The sequence below is a fragment of the Drosophila sulfurigaster genome, chromosome 3 (genome assembly GCF_023558435.1).
Source record: "Drosophila sulfurigaster albostrigata strain 15112-1811.04 chromosome 3, ASM2355843v2, whole genome shotgun sequence".
Lineage (NCBI taxonomy): Eukaryota > Metazoa > Arthropoda > Insecta > Diptera > Drosophilidae > Drosophila > Drosophila sulfurigaster.
In genome coordinates this window covers 50809272-50832436 of record NC_084883.1, presented here as the reverse complement: position 1 = coordinate 50832436, position 23165 = coordinate 50809272, and the positions used below count along the sequence as shown (strand labels likewise).

The window sequence follows — 23165 nt, the reverse complement described above, 5'->3', positions numbered from 1 at the left end:
TTAGAAAATTTAATTTTATTATTAAAAGAGTTCATTTAACGTTTAAGATCTGATTCATGTTAACTATCTCTTCTCTTTTTTTTATTTCTTAATCTACACAGAATTTAATCAGTAATAAAACCACAGTTTTTGTGACCCTATGGAACACATTTAAAATAATTGGTAATAAATGAAATAATAAATTTTTCAGGAAAAGAAAAAAATACAAATATTCATGTAGTATTTAAAAGTACTACAATAATATAAATAAATTTAAAATTTTTTCTTCTGTAGTCATGTAGTTTTTAAAAATTTTACAATAATATGAATAAATGCAAAATGAGTTGTGAAATCAATAAAATTTTCAGAAAAAGATAACATTACATAATTTTATGTAGTATTGGAAGTGTCCGCTTTACTTAACACTTTAAATAATGTGCAGAATTTAACTAATACTAATACTAAAAAAAAACCATAACATTTAATTACTCGTTTATATACAACAAAATTTAAAATAATGTTTAGAGTTCAACGAACAATAATACCGAAAAAATATACCATAATATTTAAATACACTCTTCCGAATACTAATACAGAAAAATATACGAAAACGTTCAAATACCCAAAAAAAAAAAAAAACTTAGAATAGAGTTTAGAGTTCAGCAAATACAAATACCGAAAAAATATACCAAAATATTTAAATAGTCATTACTCAAACGAAAAATAGAGTTTAGAGTTCAACTAATACTAATACTTAAAAAATATACCATAAGATTTATATACTCTGCTCTGCTATCATTTAATGCTTTCACAAATCTCTTCTTTGATCATTCCCCACTATCACTTCTTGATGTTTACAGGGTGCTTAAAGATCTTTAAGATTATTTGTGTAGAGTGTTTCTTTTTTCACAGATTCCGTTCGATTGCCACTTAAGACTTGTCGCTTTTTGGTCAGTCTCGGTCAGCTGCTTCCTCTGCTGCTTCTTCGTCTGCTATTGAAGTTAAATATGTGTAAAGAGCGGGAGAGAGAGATGCTGAAGTGATATTGCCATCAGGTCATCAAATGGCTGTCAAATTAACTAAACACACGCAATGAAGCGAACCCACACGAAATGCAAATGAATTGTTATCAGTTAATTGTTTGAGCGAGTTTCTCTCTCTGTCTCTCTTTCTTTCACTGTTTGTAAGCTGGGCTTTTCTCTCATTCTTTTGTGTGTGGCAGCCTCTGCACGATGTTATCGGCTTTTATGCTTTATTTGATTGCATCTGCCGCGTGGGTGTTCGAATTGGAGTCGCCACTCAACAAGTGGCAGCTAATAGCCCAATAAAAAGAAATATTGAACTGTAGTTTAAATTGTTGCTGCACCTTTTGTTGAGTGCTGTTAACGAAAAGCTGCCAAATGTCTTGGCACATCATGAGAGATTTATGAGCTGTTCACTCCGCAGTCCGGACTGTCGGCAACCAGTTTGTGCAAACAGCAAACGCAAATCCTTTTGACATTTGCGCCATTCCAGAGAAGAAGCAGGAGATACACCCGGAGACGGGAGAGGAGGCTAAAAGAGAGGGGAACAGGTAGCGCTTATGGTGACAGCATCCAGCATCCACAATTGGGCAAGGGCACGCAAACAAGTTCTTTTGCGGTGGCACATCGCTGTGAAAGATCAGTCGAGACGAGCCAAGAGACGAGACGAGCCGAGCCCATTGGCCTGCCTAGCCAAGCGCAAATATTTAACTTAACAACTCGCCAGCAAAATGCAGAAACCAGGGCCATAAAAAGCATAAACCGCAGCAACTTGCCTCAAGCCATGTGCCTTGCGGGGGCGCAGCGTCAAACACACACACAACAGAGAGACACACAAAAAACAGCTGCAACGTCAGCAGCAACCTCTGAGGTCTTTGGTTGCAGTTGCAATGCTCCCCCGATCAATGGCCAACGTTGAAGGCAACAACAATATTGTCTGCCCACTTCCCAGTTCGCTTCGAACAAAGAAAGCGAACTTGTTCTACGAACGCCAGCGAACAGCAAACAAACGAAGCTGAAAGAAAAAAAAAACACAACCGATCGCAACACGATCATCTGGACTGGACTTGGACTTTCGGTTTCTGTTTCGGTTGCGGTTGCGTTGCGACGCGTCGTTTATTTCGGCTTTGCTTTTAGTTCGTCTCGGGACTTCTAAGCGATCAGTTGGTTTAGCTCCGCCGTGGCCAAAAAAAAATTCAATCAATTTTTATTGTGGTCTAGATCAAATATCACACAATATACACGTCGTATACGTGATCAGTGATCGGTGTTTTATTTGCAATAATAATCAAGTATTATTTTTGGCATACGGAAGCAGCTTTAATCTCCTTCTTTCACGGAATGTTCTTTAAATATATAAATTAAATGAAGATCAGCATTTTGCCGCTTATCTGTTTAATGTCAGCGTGAAGAATTTATTACCAATTTATTGTTTTGTGATTGCAATAATTTGACATAATTATTGATGCATTTTTGATTTACGACACATTTATAAATACTACATTTAAAAATCGGACAATCCTCCAGCCTTGAGAGAGCTTAACCAACAACAACAATAATAACAACAACAACGCGTAAGTAAAATGCTATGTTAATGCTAATTATAATTAACTGTAAGTAATTATTTATGTTATGTATTGAGCGTATGCCAACTGACATGCAATACTTCCTAGTGTGTGTCGCCTGAATACACCCGTTTGCTCAATGAGTACATTCATCTTGCTCAAAAACGCATATGAAACATACACACAACGGTGGACAACGCATTTGCATGTGCTAATCTTGTTATGAGTTAGCCTTCGAATACGCTGCACTTTTCGGGTCAGTTAGCTAGCAAAATCTCTTTGTTAGCTGCTAATGTGAAGAATCTTTTTGAATGACTTTCCTCTTTTGTTTTTCTGATTCGCAATTCATTATTGTGTTGCAAATGTGCAAATTTGTTCAACAATTTATGAAAGCCGATAAATCTTTGGTTTAATTTGTCATTATCAAATATTATGCCAACTTCATCTAGATTGGAAAGTAGATTTCTAATCTTAGTTTAAGATTTTGTCGATCCTTAAACAGAAAAAACTTGGAATAAGAATTTCATGTTGAAAAACAATATGGAGATTTTTGCATTCTTGAAACATTAATATAATCTTCAATTTAAAGATTGGCAATCTAGATTTTTTGTAGAATTTTGATCTGGAGTTAAGCCATGTTTGTTCAATTTCGACATCATATAATCTTGATTCAAGATTTTATTCTTTACTTTAGCATGTTCTTGTTTTCTGTATATAATTCTTTAATACGTAAATTTCAATTTCCTTCGTTAAAGACAATATAAATTAGAATAGGTTTTTCTGTTGAACGAATAACTTATGTTTAATTTGTCTACATTAATTTGTCATAAAAAAATGTCAACTTGATTTCTGACTGCACTTAAAAATTCCCTCATCGCTAGATTTTATTTGTTTCTCGTTAAATTTATGTACAATTTGTCTAAACTTTATCTCTGACTGCATTTAAATTATACTTCCATACATTGTTATGAAATTTTCTCAGAGCTTTATTAATTACATTTATCGTCAAATTAAGTTTTCTTATAATAAACATTGTCTCAACTTATATTCTCATTTAATTTGAAAACTACTTTAATATACATTTGCCTCTTTAGCTATTTAAAGAATTTGAAATTGAAATATAATTAAATTGTTTAAGATAACTGTTGTCAACTATACATTTATAATTTAACTAAAGTATTGTCTTAGCTTAAATAAAAATTAGTGTTTCAGCAAACAGATTTAGTACTTTATTTTAATAAGAATCCAAATATGTAATTTGATGTTGTCAAGTATATAAGTGATTTAATAAATATTTCTTTTACTATGTAAGAATAATTTCATGCCAAAATGAAATAATTAAATTGAAATTGATGAATTATTGAAGAATATTTAAATATAAAATATTAATAAAGAATTATGTTAGCACATTTTAATATATTTCTTCAATTCTTCTTTAGGACAATTTTCTTGTAAAACTTGAGCTATAAAAACGAAATTCATTGTAGTCTGTTTAATTATTGCAGTGTCATCGTATTGTTAATGACGAGTAAGGAAATGATTAAGTGTGACATATTCAATCCAATCTAATAATGTGTAAAAAATGCATAAATCCTACATTTTTGTTTACCATATGCAGATAGAATTCAAACATTGTCACGATCGTTGTAAATAGATCGTGCCTAATTTTTAGAATCGCAAATTGTAGCAACAATAAAAAAGTTATTATTATTATGATTTGCGCAAATTACAAAATTTACGAGTGCATGTGTGGGATGTGTGTGTTGAGTGTGTTGAGTGTGTGCATTGTGTGTGTATTGTCAGTGTGTATGTGTGGTGTGTGTGTATGTAGATGTAGATGCCCATGGTAAATAATGCTCTGGGTTAAGGCGCATGTTATGTTCGCCTGAGCCATAATTCTCAATATTTCTTGTGTTGTTTTTTCAGTTTTTCTTGTTTTCTTGTTCAGTTTTTTTTTTGCTGCTGCTCAGCTTTTGTTTTTGTTGTGTTTCTCTGTTTTTCTAATTAACCAAAGTCATTTGCATGAATAACGCAGCTAACGGTAAAATGGGGGTTTATGTCTTTTGTCTGTAACAGAGTCTGACCCAGAGAGTCAGACAAAGACTCCGTCCACAACGGAGTCGCAGTTGCAGTTGCAGTTGCAGTCTGTGACTTCAACTCGAATTCGAACTCGGACTGCAAACTGTAATGGGCAATGCGTGGGCGTGGTGTACTCAACGCCCCTTTTACAGCTGCAATGCAATTAGCAAAAAAGACTTGGACAAGGCAGCGTCTACAAAATACTTGGTAGCTCAACTTGGTAGCTCAACTTGCTGAAGATACTTTCGATTTGTGGTAAAGTGTGTAAGCTAGCAGCTGGAGATCGCAGTGTTGAAGGGTTTCTGAATTAAATTTTAAGAAATTGTCTAATAGACAACAATTTAATACTAAGAAGATTTAAAAGATTCCACATTTCTTTACAGTAACGACAATTCTTCTTATAGGCAACATTGATCCCGAAAAGGTTGAAATAATATGTACTATAACAGATAAAGATAAAGATAATGAAAGTTAACCCAATCACTTAGGGGTTCTATTTAATATGTGTAAAATTCTCTAGCGGAATTTGTCACTATTTTACATTGAAGAAATAAAGTGACACAACTTAAAGCAAAAGTAAATGTTTTTCTTATAGCTCTGAGTTATATTTATACTTTTTCTCTTTACGATAAAATATGTATATAAATTCGATCATTGCGATCGAATTTTACCATTTTTGCTATAATGTTAAAACAGAAAAAGTATTCCAAAATCATTCTTAGCTCTAATTGAAGTGCCAATCAAGAGCTATAAATTTCATCTTTACTAAATTTTTTGGTATCTGTTTTTTTTTTTCACCTTAAATTTTCGCTAGAGAATTATCAATATATTCTTTATTTACAACCGATATTGCGAATTTTAATTTAATTATTTGGTTTGAGAAAATTGTTGACAAAATTTATATTCAGTGCATACTTACAAAAATAATTATCAAGTTTAAAGAACTGACATAAAATTATACTGCCAAATTACTGCATATTATTTAGTCGACTTCCTCTTTTGACCCCTCCAAAAATGTTTCCCCACATTCTTATGTGTTCAATGAAGCAATACTTTTTATGGCAAATTTTTATTTTACAACATTTTTGCCACTTACTGCACTACAATATTTAATTAGTTTGCCAACAAATATTTTATTTTATGACAGCATTCAATAAGAGTATTAAAACTTCGTCAGCTGCTTTTTCTGGCCTTTTTTACACCTTTTTTGCGACTTCTTTTTTTTTTGCTCTTTGCAATTGTTATTCAACTGGACTTTTGAAGTTGAACTTGTTGAGTTTGAGTTGATGTCGAGTTGTTATGTTTTTTTTTTTTTTGCTTTTCTCATTTTTAATGTTGCTTATTTATTGGCTGTTATTGTTGTTGTGTTTTGTTGTTGTTATTGTAGTTGGGGTGCCAAAATGTCAAACTGTCGGAGGATTGCGGCATGTTTTGCGCATAGTTTTCTTTTGACTTTGAGAAAACACAAGGCGCAAGACTTGAAACACATTCCTTTAATTGGACTGAGAAAGTAAAGTGTAAACAAAATATCAGGCCCCCTTTTTTTCTTTGCTCTTCCTACAAATGCCAGTTTGTTGATCTTGCAGAAAAAGCAATAAAAAATGTAATTCAACATATACATAGCAAAGAAATTAAATAAATAAAATAAAATATACAAAACTCAGACGTTAACGAGCTACGAATGCTCAATGAATTTGCATAAAATGAATTGGGAAACAAAATTGAATAACTTAACTATATATGTACGTATTCAATTTAAATATTTGAAAAATGAATGGAAATATTTAAAATATGAATGTATTCATTTAAATATATAAAAAAAATGAATTAAACAAATAAATGAAATATATATGATCCATTTGAATCCGTCTAGAAATAAATGGAATTTATGAAAAATATGTCTGAAATTTATATACCAAAAAATTAAATAAATAAATGGAAATCTTTGAAAATATTCGTATTACCTAAAAAAACATGATTTAATTTATCTTTAGAGTCTTGCAAATTTATGAGAGCCCATTAAAATTATATTCTATTTTACTATATTAAATTTCCAAACATTTTATTTCCTACTTTATTCAAATAACACTTCAATACTTAAATCTAAGGCTCGACTCATTAATTTCTTAGTTAATTTAAATAATATTTCGAAGGTTTATTTTAAATTTCTTAATGCTGAATTTCTGAGCAGACAAAAATTTAAAAACCTTTGAAATTATTATTATTATTATTATTTGTCAAAGTGAATATATCATGAAATAATATTATGTCAACTTAATTTGGTATTTTATTTAAATAATACTTTTATACTATACTTCATTTTTCTGCTTTCTTATCTTATTTTTCTCACCTTAAAATCATAATTAGAATCATTTAAAAATTTATGAGTTCAATTTAAATACCAAAAAAATAAGTACAATACTTTAAAAATATATGTGTTAAATTTATTAAGCTAAACAAATTGTTGGCAATGAAATTAACGAATTAACTTTGTAATTGGCACAAATTTTCGATCCTTCATTCCCTTCCCCCTGGAATGGAATGTGAACGTGAGAAAGCTGACAAAATGCTGTCAGAAGAGCAGAGCAACAACAACAGCATGAAGAGCAACAAAGTTGAGTAATATGCAGTCAGACCATAAGGCACATATTTGATGATCTGTCAGATAAGATATAGCACAACAATTCCTGACGATCCGCTGCTGTTTTTCGTATTTTTTGGTTTTTATGTTTTTTTTTTTGGACGGGTTATTGAACTCACCGCTAAACAAAAACAAAAACAACAATAACAAATTGAGTTCAATTTGCTATCGAGAAACGCAGCAAGAATTTTCCTGGCCATACGCTGGGTGGTCAGCGAAGCTCACAAAAAAAAGTGTCTGATAGGTGAGTGAATGAATTGTAATGATGGAACCATTTGAAGAGATCTAAAACATTTAACAGTTCATCTCCGATGAAGCGTTGAAGTTTTGGAAATTTCCGAACATACCAAAAGAATTCCCAATTTCCAATTCCCAATTTGTTGTGCGTAAATTGCCAAACAAATTTGTTGTAGTCACTTCGCGTTGTTGTTGTTGCTTTTGTTGGTTGTTGGCAGGCGGCGTTAAGCTCTTAGTTTATCTCTTTATAAGAACTTGAGGCGCGCCGTGTTGCCAGCATGTTAAAAGAGTTTCTGTTGTTGTTGCCGTTTGTTGCTGCGATTACACAAAACATAAATAAAAACGCAGCTGTTTGAATTGCACAAAAAGCACACACACACACACACACTAAAAATGAGAAAAAAATAACGAAAAAATTAAAAGAGGCAAAAGACTTGACTGAGGGAAAGGCAACCAAGCATTTAATTAACATTTAAATGGACACGCTGAGGAGCTGTTACTTTAAATTACGGCAACCAAACGATGAAAAATACCAACAAACACCAACACATATGCATATGTATTCTTATCTGTGTGTGTGCTTAAACAGGTTAAGCACTCGCTAAAAAAAAAATCTCTGCTTAAATGTCTAATATAATGCCCACAATAATTAAGCAATTGCCATAAGTTGTGCAGCATTTTTTTAGTCATTCCTTTTGCTCCTCCTCCTCTGCCTCCTCCTCCTCCTCCTCCTTCTTGTTTCCACTTCTTTTGCCCCGCCAACTCAAATGATTAATGAAGAAATGCAAAAGTTTTATTAATAAAATGACTACGGCGTGTTCCCGGAACATTTCATGGCAGATCTCTAAAATGTACCAACTGGGGAGAGAGACTGTCATAGAAATGTATCTATGGACATACACAAAGCATGCCAGCTACAGTAAACATGCGCTACACTGAACAGGAAGTGCACATTGTACAAATTGTGATGTGTTACCCAGAGCATGGGAAACATATGGATCACTTCAGTTGTGGAGTGAGTTCTTGTTTTTTTTGTAGTTATTTCAGTCCAAATGACTTAAGAGACATAAATTCGCATGACAATTAAATACAAGGCAATTAATTGAAGTTGCAAATGTTCTTGACGTAATACTTGAGTTTATATTTAATCTTTACGACATTACTCAAGAGATTTTCAGAATTTGAAGTATTAAAAGTTAAATTTGAATTTTTGTTTGCTTGAACTTATCTTTAAACATTCTTCGTTGGTTGAAATCTTTAATTTTATGAAATATTTTACATACAAAGAGATTATGTGACATATAAAAATTATAAAATTATATATAATATATATATATAGATATATTAGAGTTATTTTGCGTACAAAAGAATTTATAATAATAATAATATATAATTTAAATTGACAAATCTTTACTTTATTTTAGATATTTTGTATTCTATTGAAATTATTTAATTTGAAATTATATTTTCTCCTCTTCATCAGATTTACGTTGAACAAAAGTAAAGAGTTTGATAAATTTTACATTAGAGTTAAGTTCTAAAATAATTATCTTTATTAAAGATATTTTGAATACACAAAAATTCAATGATACTGATTTACTGATTCACTTAAATTTATTTGGAATTTGAAGTAAAATTTTCATTGAATTAAATACTAAAATTTGTCAAATATTTCATATAATTTGTGAATTCACACTTTGCATAATATTTTGACTACTCTTAAATAAATTATGTCTTATTTTAAAATAAAAAATCCTTTGCCGATTTGAAATATATTTTTCTTTTTTTACAATTCTTTCTTTTCTTTTTTTACAATTTCCAAATTTTAACTATATTTTTAAACTCAAGTTTATTTAAAATATTTCCTATGTGAAAAATTTGTATTTCTTCGTTTGAAAAATGTGAATTTGCATTAAATTTGAATATAGTTTAACCCTATAGGAAATATTGTTTTCATAAATTATATTTGCTTTAAATTTTAATATAACTTAACCCTATATGAAATGTTTTTTTTCTGTAAATTTACTTCACTGACGAATTCTAAATTTTAGTTCATTTTTTACTTTAAAGTTATTTTTAGCGATTGTCCACTGTTGCTGTGTATTTTGTCTTATGTGGTTATATGTACTTATAGCTTATATCTCGTCTGCTTCTCGCATCTCTTGTGATTCATTGGCCATAGCTCATGTCTGGGTCAGCCACAGTCACACACACACACAGACACTCATACAGAAGCAGGGACACCCACAGCTTCTGTTGTCTGCATGTGTGTGTCAGTTTGACAAAAATAAAGTTGACATTTTCATGTTGTGGCTTGAGGCTGAGACTGTGGCTGTCTATGTTTGCTGTGGAATGAAAAACTGAGAGTCTGTCCACGCCTCTATCGGCAGTGCCATGGAGTATTTAGCATGTGATTTATGTGCTGGGAAAACAGATCAATAACATTTAACACACACACACACACCACACTACTAATTTCCTCATTCCCCGGGAATAGAATATGTCGAGTGAATTTATGCATAAATTCCAGCTAAAGCTGCCACCGTGTTTTCAGGTAGTATTTTGAATTTATAAATGCTGGGCTATTAATTAGAAATATATCAAAATATTAGCCACACACAAATTTTTCGAGTTTCCTTCAACTTTTGCCTGTGGGCTGACTTTCGGACATTTGATTTATCTTTGCGCTGACCATTTTTGGCAGCGCGACAAGGTCAAGGCGAACGACGACGAGAGAGACTTTTTTCTTGTTGTTGTCGTTGTTGTTGTTGTCAACGCAGCTTTGAACTTAGATTTGGCTAAGATTTCAATGGAAAACGTATCAAATGTATATTTCTTGTTTTCGCTTTGGCGAACTTTATTTTGTTTCGCTTTTTTTCCGTCTGCACTTTTGATTAAGAGGCGCCCCAAAAACCTTTTTTTTTTTTTTTTGCATTTCGTGGAAGTGGCATCTGTGGTTATGACAACTGAGCTCTGACTGCGCCTGTGGGGGCTGCGGCTGTCTTCTGACATTGGTCGAAACTTTGGGCAGACTGACAGACATCCGGATAGTCGGACAACTGCACAAGCCTTTGGCCTTTTTTTCCGTGGGGTTTCACTTACTAAGCGGCTTAAAGGCCGCACCTGATGATGAGTCCAAAACTTATGCGTTGCTTCCTCAAATCAAGTTCCCATTGCAACATATGCTGATGCCATTCTCTTTTTTCTCTTATGGGTTTTATTAATTTCTGAGACTCAATTTTAATTAGCCACAGCAATTGGTAATCACGTTGAGCGCGTTTTTAATTCTCTCTTTCTTCTTTTTTTTTATTATTTTGTCGAATTTTTCAATTATGTTGTAATTGGAGCAGCGTGGAGAGCAAACACATGTTAGGCCAACTTTTTTTTTTTAGGTTTAATGAGCTGCTTCAGTAAATTCCATTTAATGGCAGCGAGTCAAGGCAATGAATATTAATAAGCTCACTGAGCAATTGCAATAATTGATCTCACTTCCCAATGGGGGGGAACTGAAGCGTGTTGACAAACGATGTGCCAACAGTGTGAAATTTTGATAAATATCACAAAAGCGCATTGCTTATATACTATATAGGATACTACGCAATGCATTAAAGCACAAACAAAGCACACTTCCGGCTTGGGTTCACTTCATTTCAGGTCAGTTTATATATGTACATCATCGCTGTTTTTTTTGGCAGCAGCCGGTTCAGTTAACTGTTAACGCGTTACTTTTGTTGTTTTATTTAGCTTAATTGTATTTTATGATTTAAGCAACAACAAACGATAACAACAACAGCAACAACAACATTGACAATCACCGGCAACGTCATGTTGTACAAATTGCCTTTGTTCCCCACTCTCTGGGAATAATGCGAGTGTATCTGAGATGTGTGAAGTGCTGCCACTCGACCATGAAAACCATTGTGACTTCAGGTTCAGTTTTTGAGAACTTTTCGTTTCGTTGTTCTTTATCACGTTCACATTCTCAGCCAAAATGTGTGTGATGCCCTTTTAAAGCATTTCAATAGCGTATATCGATCACATACGACAATAACTAAAAGCTTCATTGATTTCGCGACTTTTGATGAATGAAAAGATGACAACTCACGAAACTACAATGAGAACTTTTTTGTGATTTTTTCAAGGCATTCCTTTCCTGATATTCTCTTAGTCGCAGCTTCCAGTTTACTTTATTTTTATTGTATTAAATTCTTTATTGCTATTTGTAGTTTAAATTCTTGTTCATATTACAGTAAACTTTTGGAAAACAATTCATTTTAGTTTTTACTTCTTTCATGGCAATTTTCATTAATATTATTACAATGTGCAAATTTTTTACTTAACTATTTCTCATTAATAATACCCTTTAAAATATTTATACAATAGTATATTGAATACAGTTTCCGATCGTGCTTATTTCACCAATTTGATCATTAGTGTTTACATTACTGTTTGCATTTATATTTGCATTACCACTTACATTATTGTTCGCATCACTACCTATATTGCCACTATTTACATTACTGTTTACATTATTACCTATATTGCATGTTCTTATTACTATTTACATTACTGTTTCCATTACTACATGCATTGCTGTTTTCATTAGCATTGTCATTATCATTTTCATTGATATTTGCATTATTGTTCTCATTACCATTATCATTTCTCTTTGTATTAGTGTTTACAGTAGTAGTTCTATACCCACTTTCATTACCATTTTCATTACTATTTGCATCACTATTTAAATTACCATGTTCATTAATATATGCATCACTGTTTACATTACTATTTGCATTAGTATTTACAGTGGTATGTGCGTTTCTATTTGAATTAATTTATACATTACTATTTGTTTTCTTACTTGCATTAATTTAACATTACATTACAGTTACATAACTATCTTCATTACTATTTCTATTACTGTTTACATTACTACTTGCATTACTGTTTGCATTGATTTGTCTATTAGTTATTTATCTTAATAACTTAGCTTACTTACATTTATAACATAAATTTAACAATAAATTTGCCCATTCATAGTTGTACTCATTAACATTACTAATGCATGTCTTCATTGCTGTTTACATTATTATTTGTCTTATTCTCTACAATATTATCTCTTTGGTCAATATTGCTCGCAAAATTATCCCTATTCATTGTTAATCAACGACTTTATTGTAGTCTAAAGTCCTTTTTGTAAATATTATTCTCACTAATGCAGCATCAATTCATGTCTTCATTGAAGTTTGTATCACTATTTACATTACCAACTCTATTTGCAATGGCTATTCTTCAGCTGCAGACTTTATAAGCATTGTTGATATTTACGTATTCTATCCACACGAATTCATTTGGTCTGTTTGGAGCCAACTCCAAGTGCTTAAAATAACACTCAGCGTGCGTTCCATTGAAGTTCCACTTTAGGCATTCTTTTTTTATTAATATATTTTTGTTGTTTTCTTCCACCTCCAACTCGTACCTTTAAATTATACAAGTACACAAGCTGAGGGCTGTGTGTGTTTGAGGTCTTGGGGGCTTGTGTTGTGTTGGGTTGTGTGTTGATGGACAGGTCGGCGCAGTGAGACAAAGGAATTGTTAATGAGGCGAGAGAGGACACAGCAGAGAGAGAAGAGACAGAAAGCGACTTTTGATCCGTGTTGTTGCTTACATTACATGAAGCGAGGCGTTGCTTGAGTGACTAGGAATTTGAATGAGTTTACGGTTCGAAAGTGAATGGCAGTGAAGTGCTTGGCGCGTACTTGGATTCGTCACTTAATAAAGATATTCCTGTTCTTTTCTTGCAGTTCAAGTGGACACAATGACGCAGTGCAGTTCAATGTGCGGCACGATGTTGCTGTTGCTGTGCGGCACAGTGTTGCTGCTGGCCACAACAACGGCAGCAACAGGTAGCCCAAGTCACAACATTACCAACAGCAGCAGCAGCAGCAATCACAATGCGACAACACGCTTGCATGGCCATCGCGTGCATCGACAGCATCGTCATCGCAAGTTGCAACATCACAACGTCAAGTCCGAGGTGGAGTTGCTGCCGGGCGCGACAATGCCACCGATGACACCGCGTGCCAATGTGGCAACCACACGATTGCGTCGCCTCCATCAGCCGCACAATCCCTACAACAAGGTGCTAACACGTCGCCTCCATCAACATCAAGGAGCATCGGTTGCTGCTCGACCCTCCGAATGGGACTACAACACCTACAACATCTACACGAATACGTTTGGACCACCGCCACCGCCTGTGCCACAGCATGCGGGCAAGGGCGAGGACAACACCCAGGATGTGGAGTTCATTGGCGTCACGGGGCGTGGGCGGGGCTACGAGTATGTGCCACCGCTGACCACAGCAGCGCCGCCGCCGAATCTCAATCGTCGCTCACCCAATCTGGGCATGGGCACGGTGCCGCCTTTGGTGCCAGCGCGTCGTGGCTACAGCTTCACAACATCAGCGCCGAGCACTTCGAGTCCCAGCGAGGATCCCATTGAGACGAACACAATTGGTCGCAATTATCCCACTGATGCCAAGGAGATGGAGCGGTAAGTTGATAATTCTCTTTTATTTTCATTTTCATTTTCATTTACATTTTGTTTGGGCATCAGGGCGTATGCGTGATTTGTTTTCTTACCGCGGGGCGTGTCCAATTGCATTTATCAGTGGGGCGAAGAGTCAAGGCTATGGCAGCCATAAATTGCCCCAAAGCTGTCGGCGCTAGTTTACCTTTGCACGAGTGCAACGCAACAGCAACAGCATCAGCATCAGCAACTTATCTTATCGGCCATAAATTATTTAAATATTATGACATGCTTCGAGTCTCAGCTGGGCAGCTTGAGCTTCAGTTTCAGTTTCAATGTCATTGCAAGACAACAGCCCCAACATTTCCATGTGATTCAACTAACCCGACAGCCGCCAGTGGGCAGTGCTGCTAATTGCAAGCGAAAACGAGCCTCTATGATTGATACAAATCTGAGCTGCCCTCGTGTCGTTGCACTCGTCACGTCTCATCAGACGTGACACGAAGCAAAGGCAAATATTATAAGAGTATTAACGGGTATACAATCAGATAGTAAATACAAATATTTGAGAAGCATTAGATGCTTACAATGAGGCAGTAAATTCAAATATTAGAGTAGTATTAGATCACAACAATATGGTAGCAAAATACAGATAGTAATATTAGTTTTTAGTATTAAGGATTCTTAATATTATATATATTATTTAAAAATATTAGAGTAGTATTAGATCACAACAATATGGTAGCAAAATACAGATAGTAATATTAGTTTTTAGTATTAGGGATTCTTAAATAAATAAAGTATATATGAATATATAAAGATAGTTTTATTATAAAATCAAATTTAGTATAGACAATTATAATTATAAATATTGCGGTTAAGGCAGCAGTTATTTATTGGCTTTTATAATATCTATACGATGAAAAAAAAAACAAATGATTAAAGTTAAAAGCAAATGAAAACGTGACAGGAATAACACGAAAAAAAAATATATTTTTTCATTATATTAAAACTGATTTAAAAACAAATATGACTGATAAGAAAAAGAGAATGGACTCTATATTATAACTCTGGTTTTGCAAATTTTTTATTATAAATTTTAGTAAAATAAAAAGGTTAAATAAACATATCCAAATTTAACTTTGAATACATTAAATATTGACCAAATCTTAGATAGGAAAATAAGCATTTTGAACTTTTTTTTAACATAACTGTTAAGTAAATAAAAAAAAATAACTATTAACATCAATGACCCCAACTAAAGAATTTATTGCATTAAAGGTTCACCAAATGATAAACAAATATGTATATGTATATAAAAAACTTATTAGTTTTTTAACACACATAGTAAAACAGCTACAGGATGCTGCTCGTCTATAAGATACAGATTTTCAATAAAAGCAAAGTATATCTTTTACCAAAAAATACTCAAAATATAATTATGTTATATATTTGGTCTATCGATATACTCTTACATTTAAAATAGGGTAAAAAATATACTAGATTATCAACCAAAGTAACTAAGACTCGACTCCTCTTTTTTTGCCATATTCAATTATTTTTTAAATAATTCCTAGGTATTAAAAGGTGACAACGAAATAGAAAGAGATTTTGCCTTACATTGCAATTATATCGTTTGCAAACTTAGTTTGCTTCTTATAAAAATTTAGTTATTTTCTTAATAAATTTAGTTCATTGCTTATAGAAAATTATAACCCGAAACCGCCAGCAATAATTAACTGCAAACACTGTGTAATATCAAGCAATTGAAGATGCCTCAATTAGCAAACATGAGTTTATCACGTGTGCATCTCTAGTTGAACTGTTGCTCGCATCTCTAATTGGAAGTGTGAGCTTGGAATTGGTATTCGAATTATTATTAGCTTCAAGGCTAAGTGCAGAGAGTGCGCGACTTGTTTAGTTTTTCAATTGTTGTGTCAATTGCAACAAATCAATGCGCACTTGTTGCGATTGCAGCAGCTCCTTAAATGTAACCACGACAACAACAGCAACAGCAACAGTGACAACGACAACAACAATGAAAACAACTACAACCCAATTGTATGAAGCCACACGATCTGGCCAAGATTGTGCTATGGCATTGACTTGCCAGCAAAAGAGCACTGAAGTGGTTGTTGTTGTTGTCGAGTTGTTGTTGCTATTGCTGTCTGCATGGTCATTTTAAGGTAATGAACTTTAACGAGTTTTCAATTGGCAGTGTTGATGTTTTCTAATTGGAATTAATGTGCGTCTACTTAAGGGCAACAGCAACGTCGTCCAACAGCAAATTGTAGCATCTGACATTGCAACGCGTCCACGCGGCGTATACGTAATCTGAGCTTAACGCTTCAACCTCAGCTATAAAGGTGTTGCTGCTTTGTGGCTGCAATTGCTGTCTGTTAGTTATGACACATTTTGATTTATGTGGCAGTGGCAAGCATAACAGCAACGGAAACTGCCAAAAAAGCGCTAGAAGGCAAGCGAAATACGTTCGCATCATCAGTCATAAATTGCAATTGCCGCACAGTGGTGCGAAAACCAGTTATTTCGAATCCACTGTACGTAGGCGATAAGCTGTCGCTGCCTTGCCTCTATTTCTATTTATTTAAGCACTGCACGTGCAACATCCAGCAGCAGCAGCAGCAGTTGCAATGTTGCAAGTTACTAAAGTTGCCATAATGGATATGGAAATGACTGTTCATATTATAGCTGTGGCAAGCTGTCGTTCACACGCTGCAACGTGCAACGTGCAACGTTTCAATTGCATTTGCCGCCGGCTGTAACTCGGTGTTAATCAGCGTCAAATATGCGCCGATTTGCAGATATACCACAACAACAACAACAACAGCAACAGCAAATGTAAAGTTGCCTGCCCCATGTTGCCTGCTTCTGTTGATGATTTCAATTTGTGTTGCTGCCGTCCTGCTGCAGCTGACAATTGATGGATGTCTGTATTTCTGTGGCGCACGCTTTGATGGAAGATTTCGACTGTGGCGCCGATTGCGTCAGCTTGCCACATGCAGCTTCGGTTGGGGCAAGGTGTTTGTTTGTTTTCTTTGAATACTTTTGGGGATCTTTTGGCTTATTTGAAAGGCCACTTGCAATCTTTTGCATCTCGACAAACGAAAATGTATTTTAGAAAAACAAAACAAAGCAGAGCCTTGACTTCAATCGGAAAGAAACAACTGCTGCAACAATTGGCAAACAACAAAATAAAAATACTTAAATCAAATGAGACAAACAATGCCACAAGAGTTATGTGCACTTTAAGCTAACTTTGTGACCCTCTCTGACGCACAGCTGAGGCCGCGTTGCAGTTGCAATCGAAGTCGCAGCCGATGTCGATGTCGATGTGGAAGTTGCAGTTGGCCGCCTGCTGCAAATTGCTTGTCAACAATCGAAGGCGGGCGAAATGCCTGCACAATAATTACGAGCTCCATGCTTCGACTCCAAACTCCAACTCCAACATCGACTCCAACTTCGAGCTCGAGCTGCAGCTCGACTGAATGAATGATTTGATATGCTGCGCTTGGAAAAACTGCACTTAGAATGCGGCCTGTGAAAATTCGTTAACATTTTGCACCGTGAAGGCATTATACATCATTGGGCACGCCTACACGTGCCGCAGCCACAGACTCTTGTCGATGTCGATGTCTGCGTCGCGTTGCCTTATCTTAAGACCAAGTCATGCCATCAGTCGGGGCTATCAAGGGTAAAACCTTGGCCCAGGCAGCAGCTACAGCAGCAGCAACAAGCTGCAACAGCAGCGACTTCATCTTTAATGAGTTTTTCCTTAGACAAGTCGAGGACTGTGGGTGCTCAACCATATGACGAACACGTGCAACAAACTGCAGCAGCATCAACCACAACAACAAATACACACGATGTGACATAGAACATGGCGCAAAGTCTAAAGACACAATTTGTTGATAGAACTAAATGCAGCCAAGTGATTTTTAGCTTTACGATACTCCAAGACAAAAGCTCGTTAAAGTCTTTAAATTAAAATGAGCAAATAAATGAAATAGATTTTGCAACTTTTGACATTAATAAAATGTTTTAGTTTGATGATACATTTATGTTCAAGTAATAATAATAAATTTCGCAGAAAGGTTACAGATTTGATTTAAATCTAATCAGGATTTGGCTTTGAGATTTTTAAATGTGAGTTCAATCTATGAGAACTTTATGTTATATGAATTTCATATATCTCAAGATTAGAAATTCAATATAGAAGAATTTAATATAAAATTTAATTATATGTTAATTCTAATTATAAAAGTTTTATATGCATTTTAAATATATGATTATTGACTGTTAAACAAAAATGCAATCTATTAGAACATGAATAAGAAAAAGTGCTAAGAATAGTGAATTTGATACACAGAGATAAAAAATCAGATTCTGAAGAAGATTGCAACTTTTGAGTCAAAAACTTTTTGATCTTAAAAAAATGTTGAAACAAGATTTTTAGGTTGAAAATCTTAAATCAAGATGTGAATTAAAAAATACGCATTTTTTATGCGTCTTAAATGAAGTTTACTACTTCAAGTTTATAGTATATACATATACTATATCAATTATTATTTTATTCCTCGCTTTACAGACTTCACTTCCCATTTAAAATTCTCCCTCTCTCTCTGTAATTTTGCCACAGCAACTTACTTTCTACTTGTAAATATTTATAATTCCCAGAAATGTTTAGACACAACATATTTGTAGACTAGACAAACCAAAAATAAATGTGTTTGGGTGATTTCTTGAAAAGCATATTATATTTCATATTAATGATATTTCAAGCTGGCGAGCCAAATATTCGCTCATTAAATTTAATTGTTTTTCTTCCTTTTTTAATGAAAGTTGTGATAAATTCTCAGAAATTCAATCAGACATAGTTTAAACAAGCTATAAATAGTTGGAGAAATGTGGGAAGTATGAAATATGAAATTTAAATGATGTGTAATTCATCATATAATATAGAATTTATAATTTATATGCCAAAATATGGCAAGAGACATAAACAAAATATGTTTCTAAAATAAATGCAATAAATTATAATTTATGTGCCATTAGCAAAAACGTTTCAGATTGATAAATTCGTATTTAATATTGAAGTGAAATCTCTTTTTAGGAAAACGGAAACAATCGAGTTTTGTGTTGAAATGCGTTTAAAGCTTCGTTTGGTAATTGGAATTCGGAACAGTTAACTGTGTTTTTTTTTTTGTTTGGCTTAAACGGGCAAGTGTTCGCCTCAATCAGACAAAGATCAATGCAATTAGTGTGTGTTTTCGTATTGCTTAGAATTGAGTAAGTCACACAATCAAAGCAGCCGGATAAATGGACAATCGGACAACTGGACAGAGGGACACATGACACTCTGTCTGTCTGCTTGTCTGTCTGAGTCTGCTTGCAGTAACGACTCTGTAATTTGCAAATCACGCAGCTTCGCATCTCAAGTTGAAAATTGGGTTAATGCAATGCTGCCAGGCCCAGACTCAGAGACAGTGCCAAAGACAGCGGAGACAGACAACTGGGCAGACATATTACATGCAAACTCGTTCGTCGAGGGTGCAGCAAAAGCTTGGGGAGTTTGGTTGGAGGTTTTTTTGGTTGGCTTTTGTCTTGCAGGCAAAAAAACACGAGTACAAAAGACAACAAAACTGTGCGCAAGCGCATGCCACACACGAACCTGAACACGAACATTGAATGTGCAACAAGATGACGCACAAAATTCCAGAACAGGCATGCAACATTTGCTGCTTTTTTTTACTTAATTATGTTGCAATTGGATACGACTGTGGAAAGTGAGACGCTGGCGCTTAGAGGAGGTATGAAGAGAGATGGAGAAGGAGGAAGGAGGAAGGAGGGGAACAACGTGTCAACAAAAACAATAACTTGATCGTTAGTGGAGCAAGTTGCTTTCAAATTTAGATAGCAACGCTGAGTCGGTGGCAGTTACACAAACCGTGATTTCAATCTTCTTCAATCGGAGTCACAAATAACCGAAGCCGAAAATATGTTAATTTGATGAAAATGTTTTTGTTGTACGTATTGTGTGTTTGTTGTTGTTGTTGTTGCCTCGTTTTCGCTGCGCTTTCGTTGCGCTTTTGTTAGCAGTTTCCATAGAAAAATGGAAATCGTGCACGTCTCAAGTCCCCAATCTGGGTCTGGGTCTGGGTTGGAGTCGAAGTTGGAGTTGGATTCAAAGTTGCAGTTGCTTCTGCGCTGCTTCACACTAATCGGATTTTCGGCCACGGCTCGACACGGCTGTTGTTTAAACAAGTTTGGGGGCATTAATCATGCTTTACACCAGCCTCGCACACTCAACAACAATTCCCAAAGAAAGGGACAAGAGAGAGAGGGGGAGAGAAGGGAAACATTAGTAGGGCGCAACGTGCATTGACAGGCCCATGGCAAGAGATCGCTTATCGCGTCGATTATGTTGTGTTGTGTGTTGTGTGTTGTGTGTGTATGGAAAATGCACAAGACTCACGGTTACTGAACCCACTTTGGGGCACGTTGGCTGCGCTGCGCTGCGTTGGGTTGGCTTATTGGGTCCGCACTTCCTTAGCATATAATCAGAGGGCCCAGCTCCACCTCATATTACCTGCTTGCTATGCGTTTTGCCCGCTTGCGGCACTTGATCTTCCCTTTCCCCTTTCGCCTTTCCTTTCCTCTCTCCGCTCACAGTCAGTCAGCGAGTCTCTTCAGACACTGAGTCTGACAAGGCAACTTCCATGGCGACTGCAATTTTCATTTCACTTTTCGCCAATGGAAAGAAAAGTCGCTTGTGCGATTTTTATTGCATAATCTGCGAGCAAGACAAATTTACGGCCAAATTAGAACTGACTCAATGCGGTTAGACAGATCCGTGACTGGCGGTTTCTTTGCACTCGAATTACAAGAGTAATGCAGGGAATATCAGCTATGTGGAAAAGCAGTTTTTAAGAGAGTTTTTCTTATAGCACCAAAAAATATTTGACTTGAAATTAAATAAGATTATTAAAAAGAATATATTAAATCATGGTTTTAATTATAAAGAAATAACAAAACTCTAGAAAATTTAGCTATGAATGACACAAGTTTAAATTCACTTTATACTCGTATTAGAATTAATTTCCTTGAAAAAGGTAAAAGTTAAATAATAAGTTATTAATTAGAAAGTATGAAACCATATTTGAACTACTTATGATACAAAATATTTGAAGATATTTGTTCTGACCATGAATATATATAGATTATTTTTATTAAAATTATGATACCCAATTTTAATTTAAGAAAATTTTAATATATGCTAGTCTCGTAAAGTTTCTTTATTTAAGTAACGAATAAATTATTATGAAGGACATGGTCAAACAAAATGCTAGTTAAATCTTAAGTCATAAGAGATAATATTTAAGTGAATAACTTAATAAGTACATGAGCTACCCAAAGTAAAAATCTAAATTAGTACGAAAGTGATAATGAAAGTGAAAGCCAATTAAACCTTTTGTGAAAAATGAATACGAAAATTAACATAATTAAAAATATGATACAATGAAAAGCTAGTTCAACAATCAAGTTTTAAAAAAGTGAGAAAAGAAAACAAATTAAACTTAATATAAAAGACAGACTGATTATGATAATATTATATCACGAGTAGACTGCAAAAAAAAAAATAAAATTCAATACATTACTTCCACATTCTCAAGAATCAAGCATCCATACTTTGCTACTGAAACAGATGTAACTCCACTTAAAATGAATTTCCGAGAAAAAAAAGAGTATGCTCAAGTCGACCATATATGTTAAGGTCGACGTACTTCGCCTGCTGCTGTTGCTGCTGCTGCTGCTGAGTGCTGTAATAATTCTTGAGCACCAGAAAATGAAGAGGAAAATAAAACTAAAAGCGGCAAATGTGGTTGCACTTGCCAGGCATGGACATGGCTGAAATATTATTAGAAATTCTGATGCAGTGCAGCATTTTGCAGTTGTCTTCGTTGTTTTGGTCGTCTTGGTCACAAGGGGCGTTTGCATTTTACGCTAAGTAAAAAGCCAAATAAAGGGGCAGCCACGACCATTTGCCACAACGACTGCAACTGCAACTGCAACTGCGACTCCAACTAAGGCTGCGACTAGTCAGCTGAGCATGCATCCAGGAAGCATGTCTAAAAATGCAATGTTGCAGTCGCTGTTGCAGTTGTTGTGTTCTTCTTCATCTCGACTGCTTCTTTGGCTCTTGTTTTTATACCCGCTACCCATAGACTAGAAGGGTATTATATCTTTCTGACATCTCCAAACCTATAAAGCCCTGGAAATTTGTGATTAGATAAAAGTTTTAGACGACATAAAAAAAGAAATTGTATGGCAAAACAGAAACTTTATTTGTTTGGTTGATAATCTGGTATATTTTGAAAGTAATAGTATATCCTTATACCAAATATAGACTTTGACATATTTTGGTAGTTTTTGGTATATTATTTTGCTGCACTTGGTGACTTTTAATAAAAATGGCATACTATATCGATATATCAAATAGGGTGTTGGGTATATTTTTGTATTTTTTGGTATATAATATTATTGTTTGACACTTTTTTTTTAATTTTTAAAATATGTAATAGTAAATCGATTTACCAAATATAATCGTGGTATATTTTGGTATTTTTTGTTATAATATTTTAATGTAAGTATACATGAAATACTGTCATTTATATAATGTGTGGTATATTATTTTACCGAACTTATCACTTTTATTAAAAATGTAATAGTATATCAATATACCAAAAACATCATTTAGTATATTTAGTTATTGTAATTGTATATCAATATATAGCCTTTTGTATATTTTAAAATTTATTTAGTAAAATTTTTTATTGAAATTCGTTACTCTTATTAAAAATGAGTAGCGGGTATATCTCTGTCGAGAACACTCGACTGTAGCTCTCTAACTTATTTTTTGCTGTTGCTGTTGCTCTCTTCTTGTCGTGGTTGTCATCGTGTTACTGTTAGTGGGAGTCGTTGTTGCTGGTTGCTGGTTCCTGGCTGCAGTTGCCTAATGATGCATTTTGGCCTTTCCTATCCTGCTCTGGCTGGAATTGCAATTGCATTCTGTTAGCCAGGCCAATTTAGATT

At 34.4% G+C, this 23165-nt stretch overlaps 1 protein-coding gene across 1 annotated transcript in view; it reads left to right on the top strand.

Moving 5' to 3' along the window:
* Nucleotides 1-2134: 2134 nt before the first annotated feature.
* LOC133839918 (uncharacterized) overlaps nucleotides 2135-23165 on the top strand; it is a 29856-nt gene continuing 8825 nt past the window's right edge. The window contains exons 1-2 of the mRNA XM_062271564.1: nucleotides 2135-2575; nucleotides 13328-14078. Coding sequence (XP_062127548.1) covers nucleotides 13342-14078 — 737 coding nt within the window. The 5' untranslated portion in view covers nucleotides 2135-2575; nucleotides 13328-13341. The remainder of the gene's footprint in view (nucleotides 2576-13327; nucleotides 14079-23165) is intronic.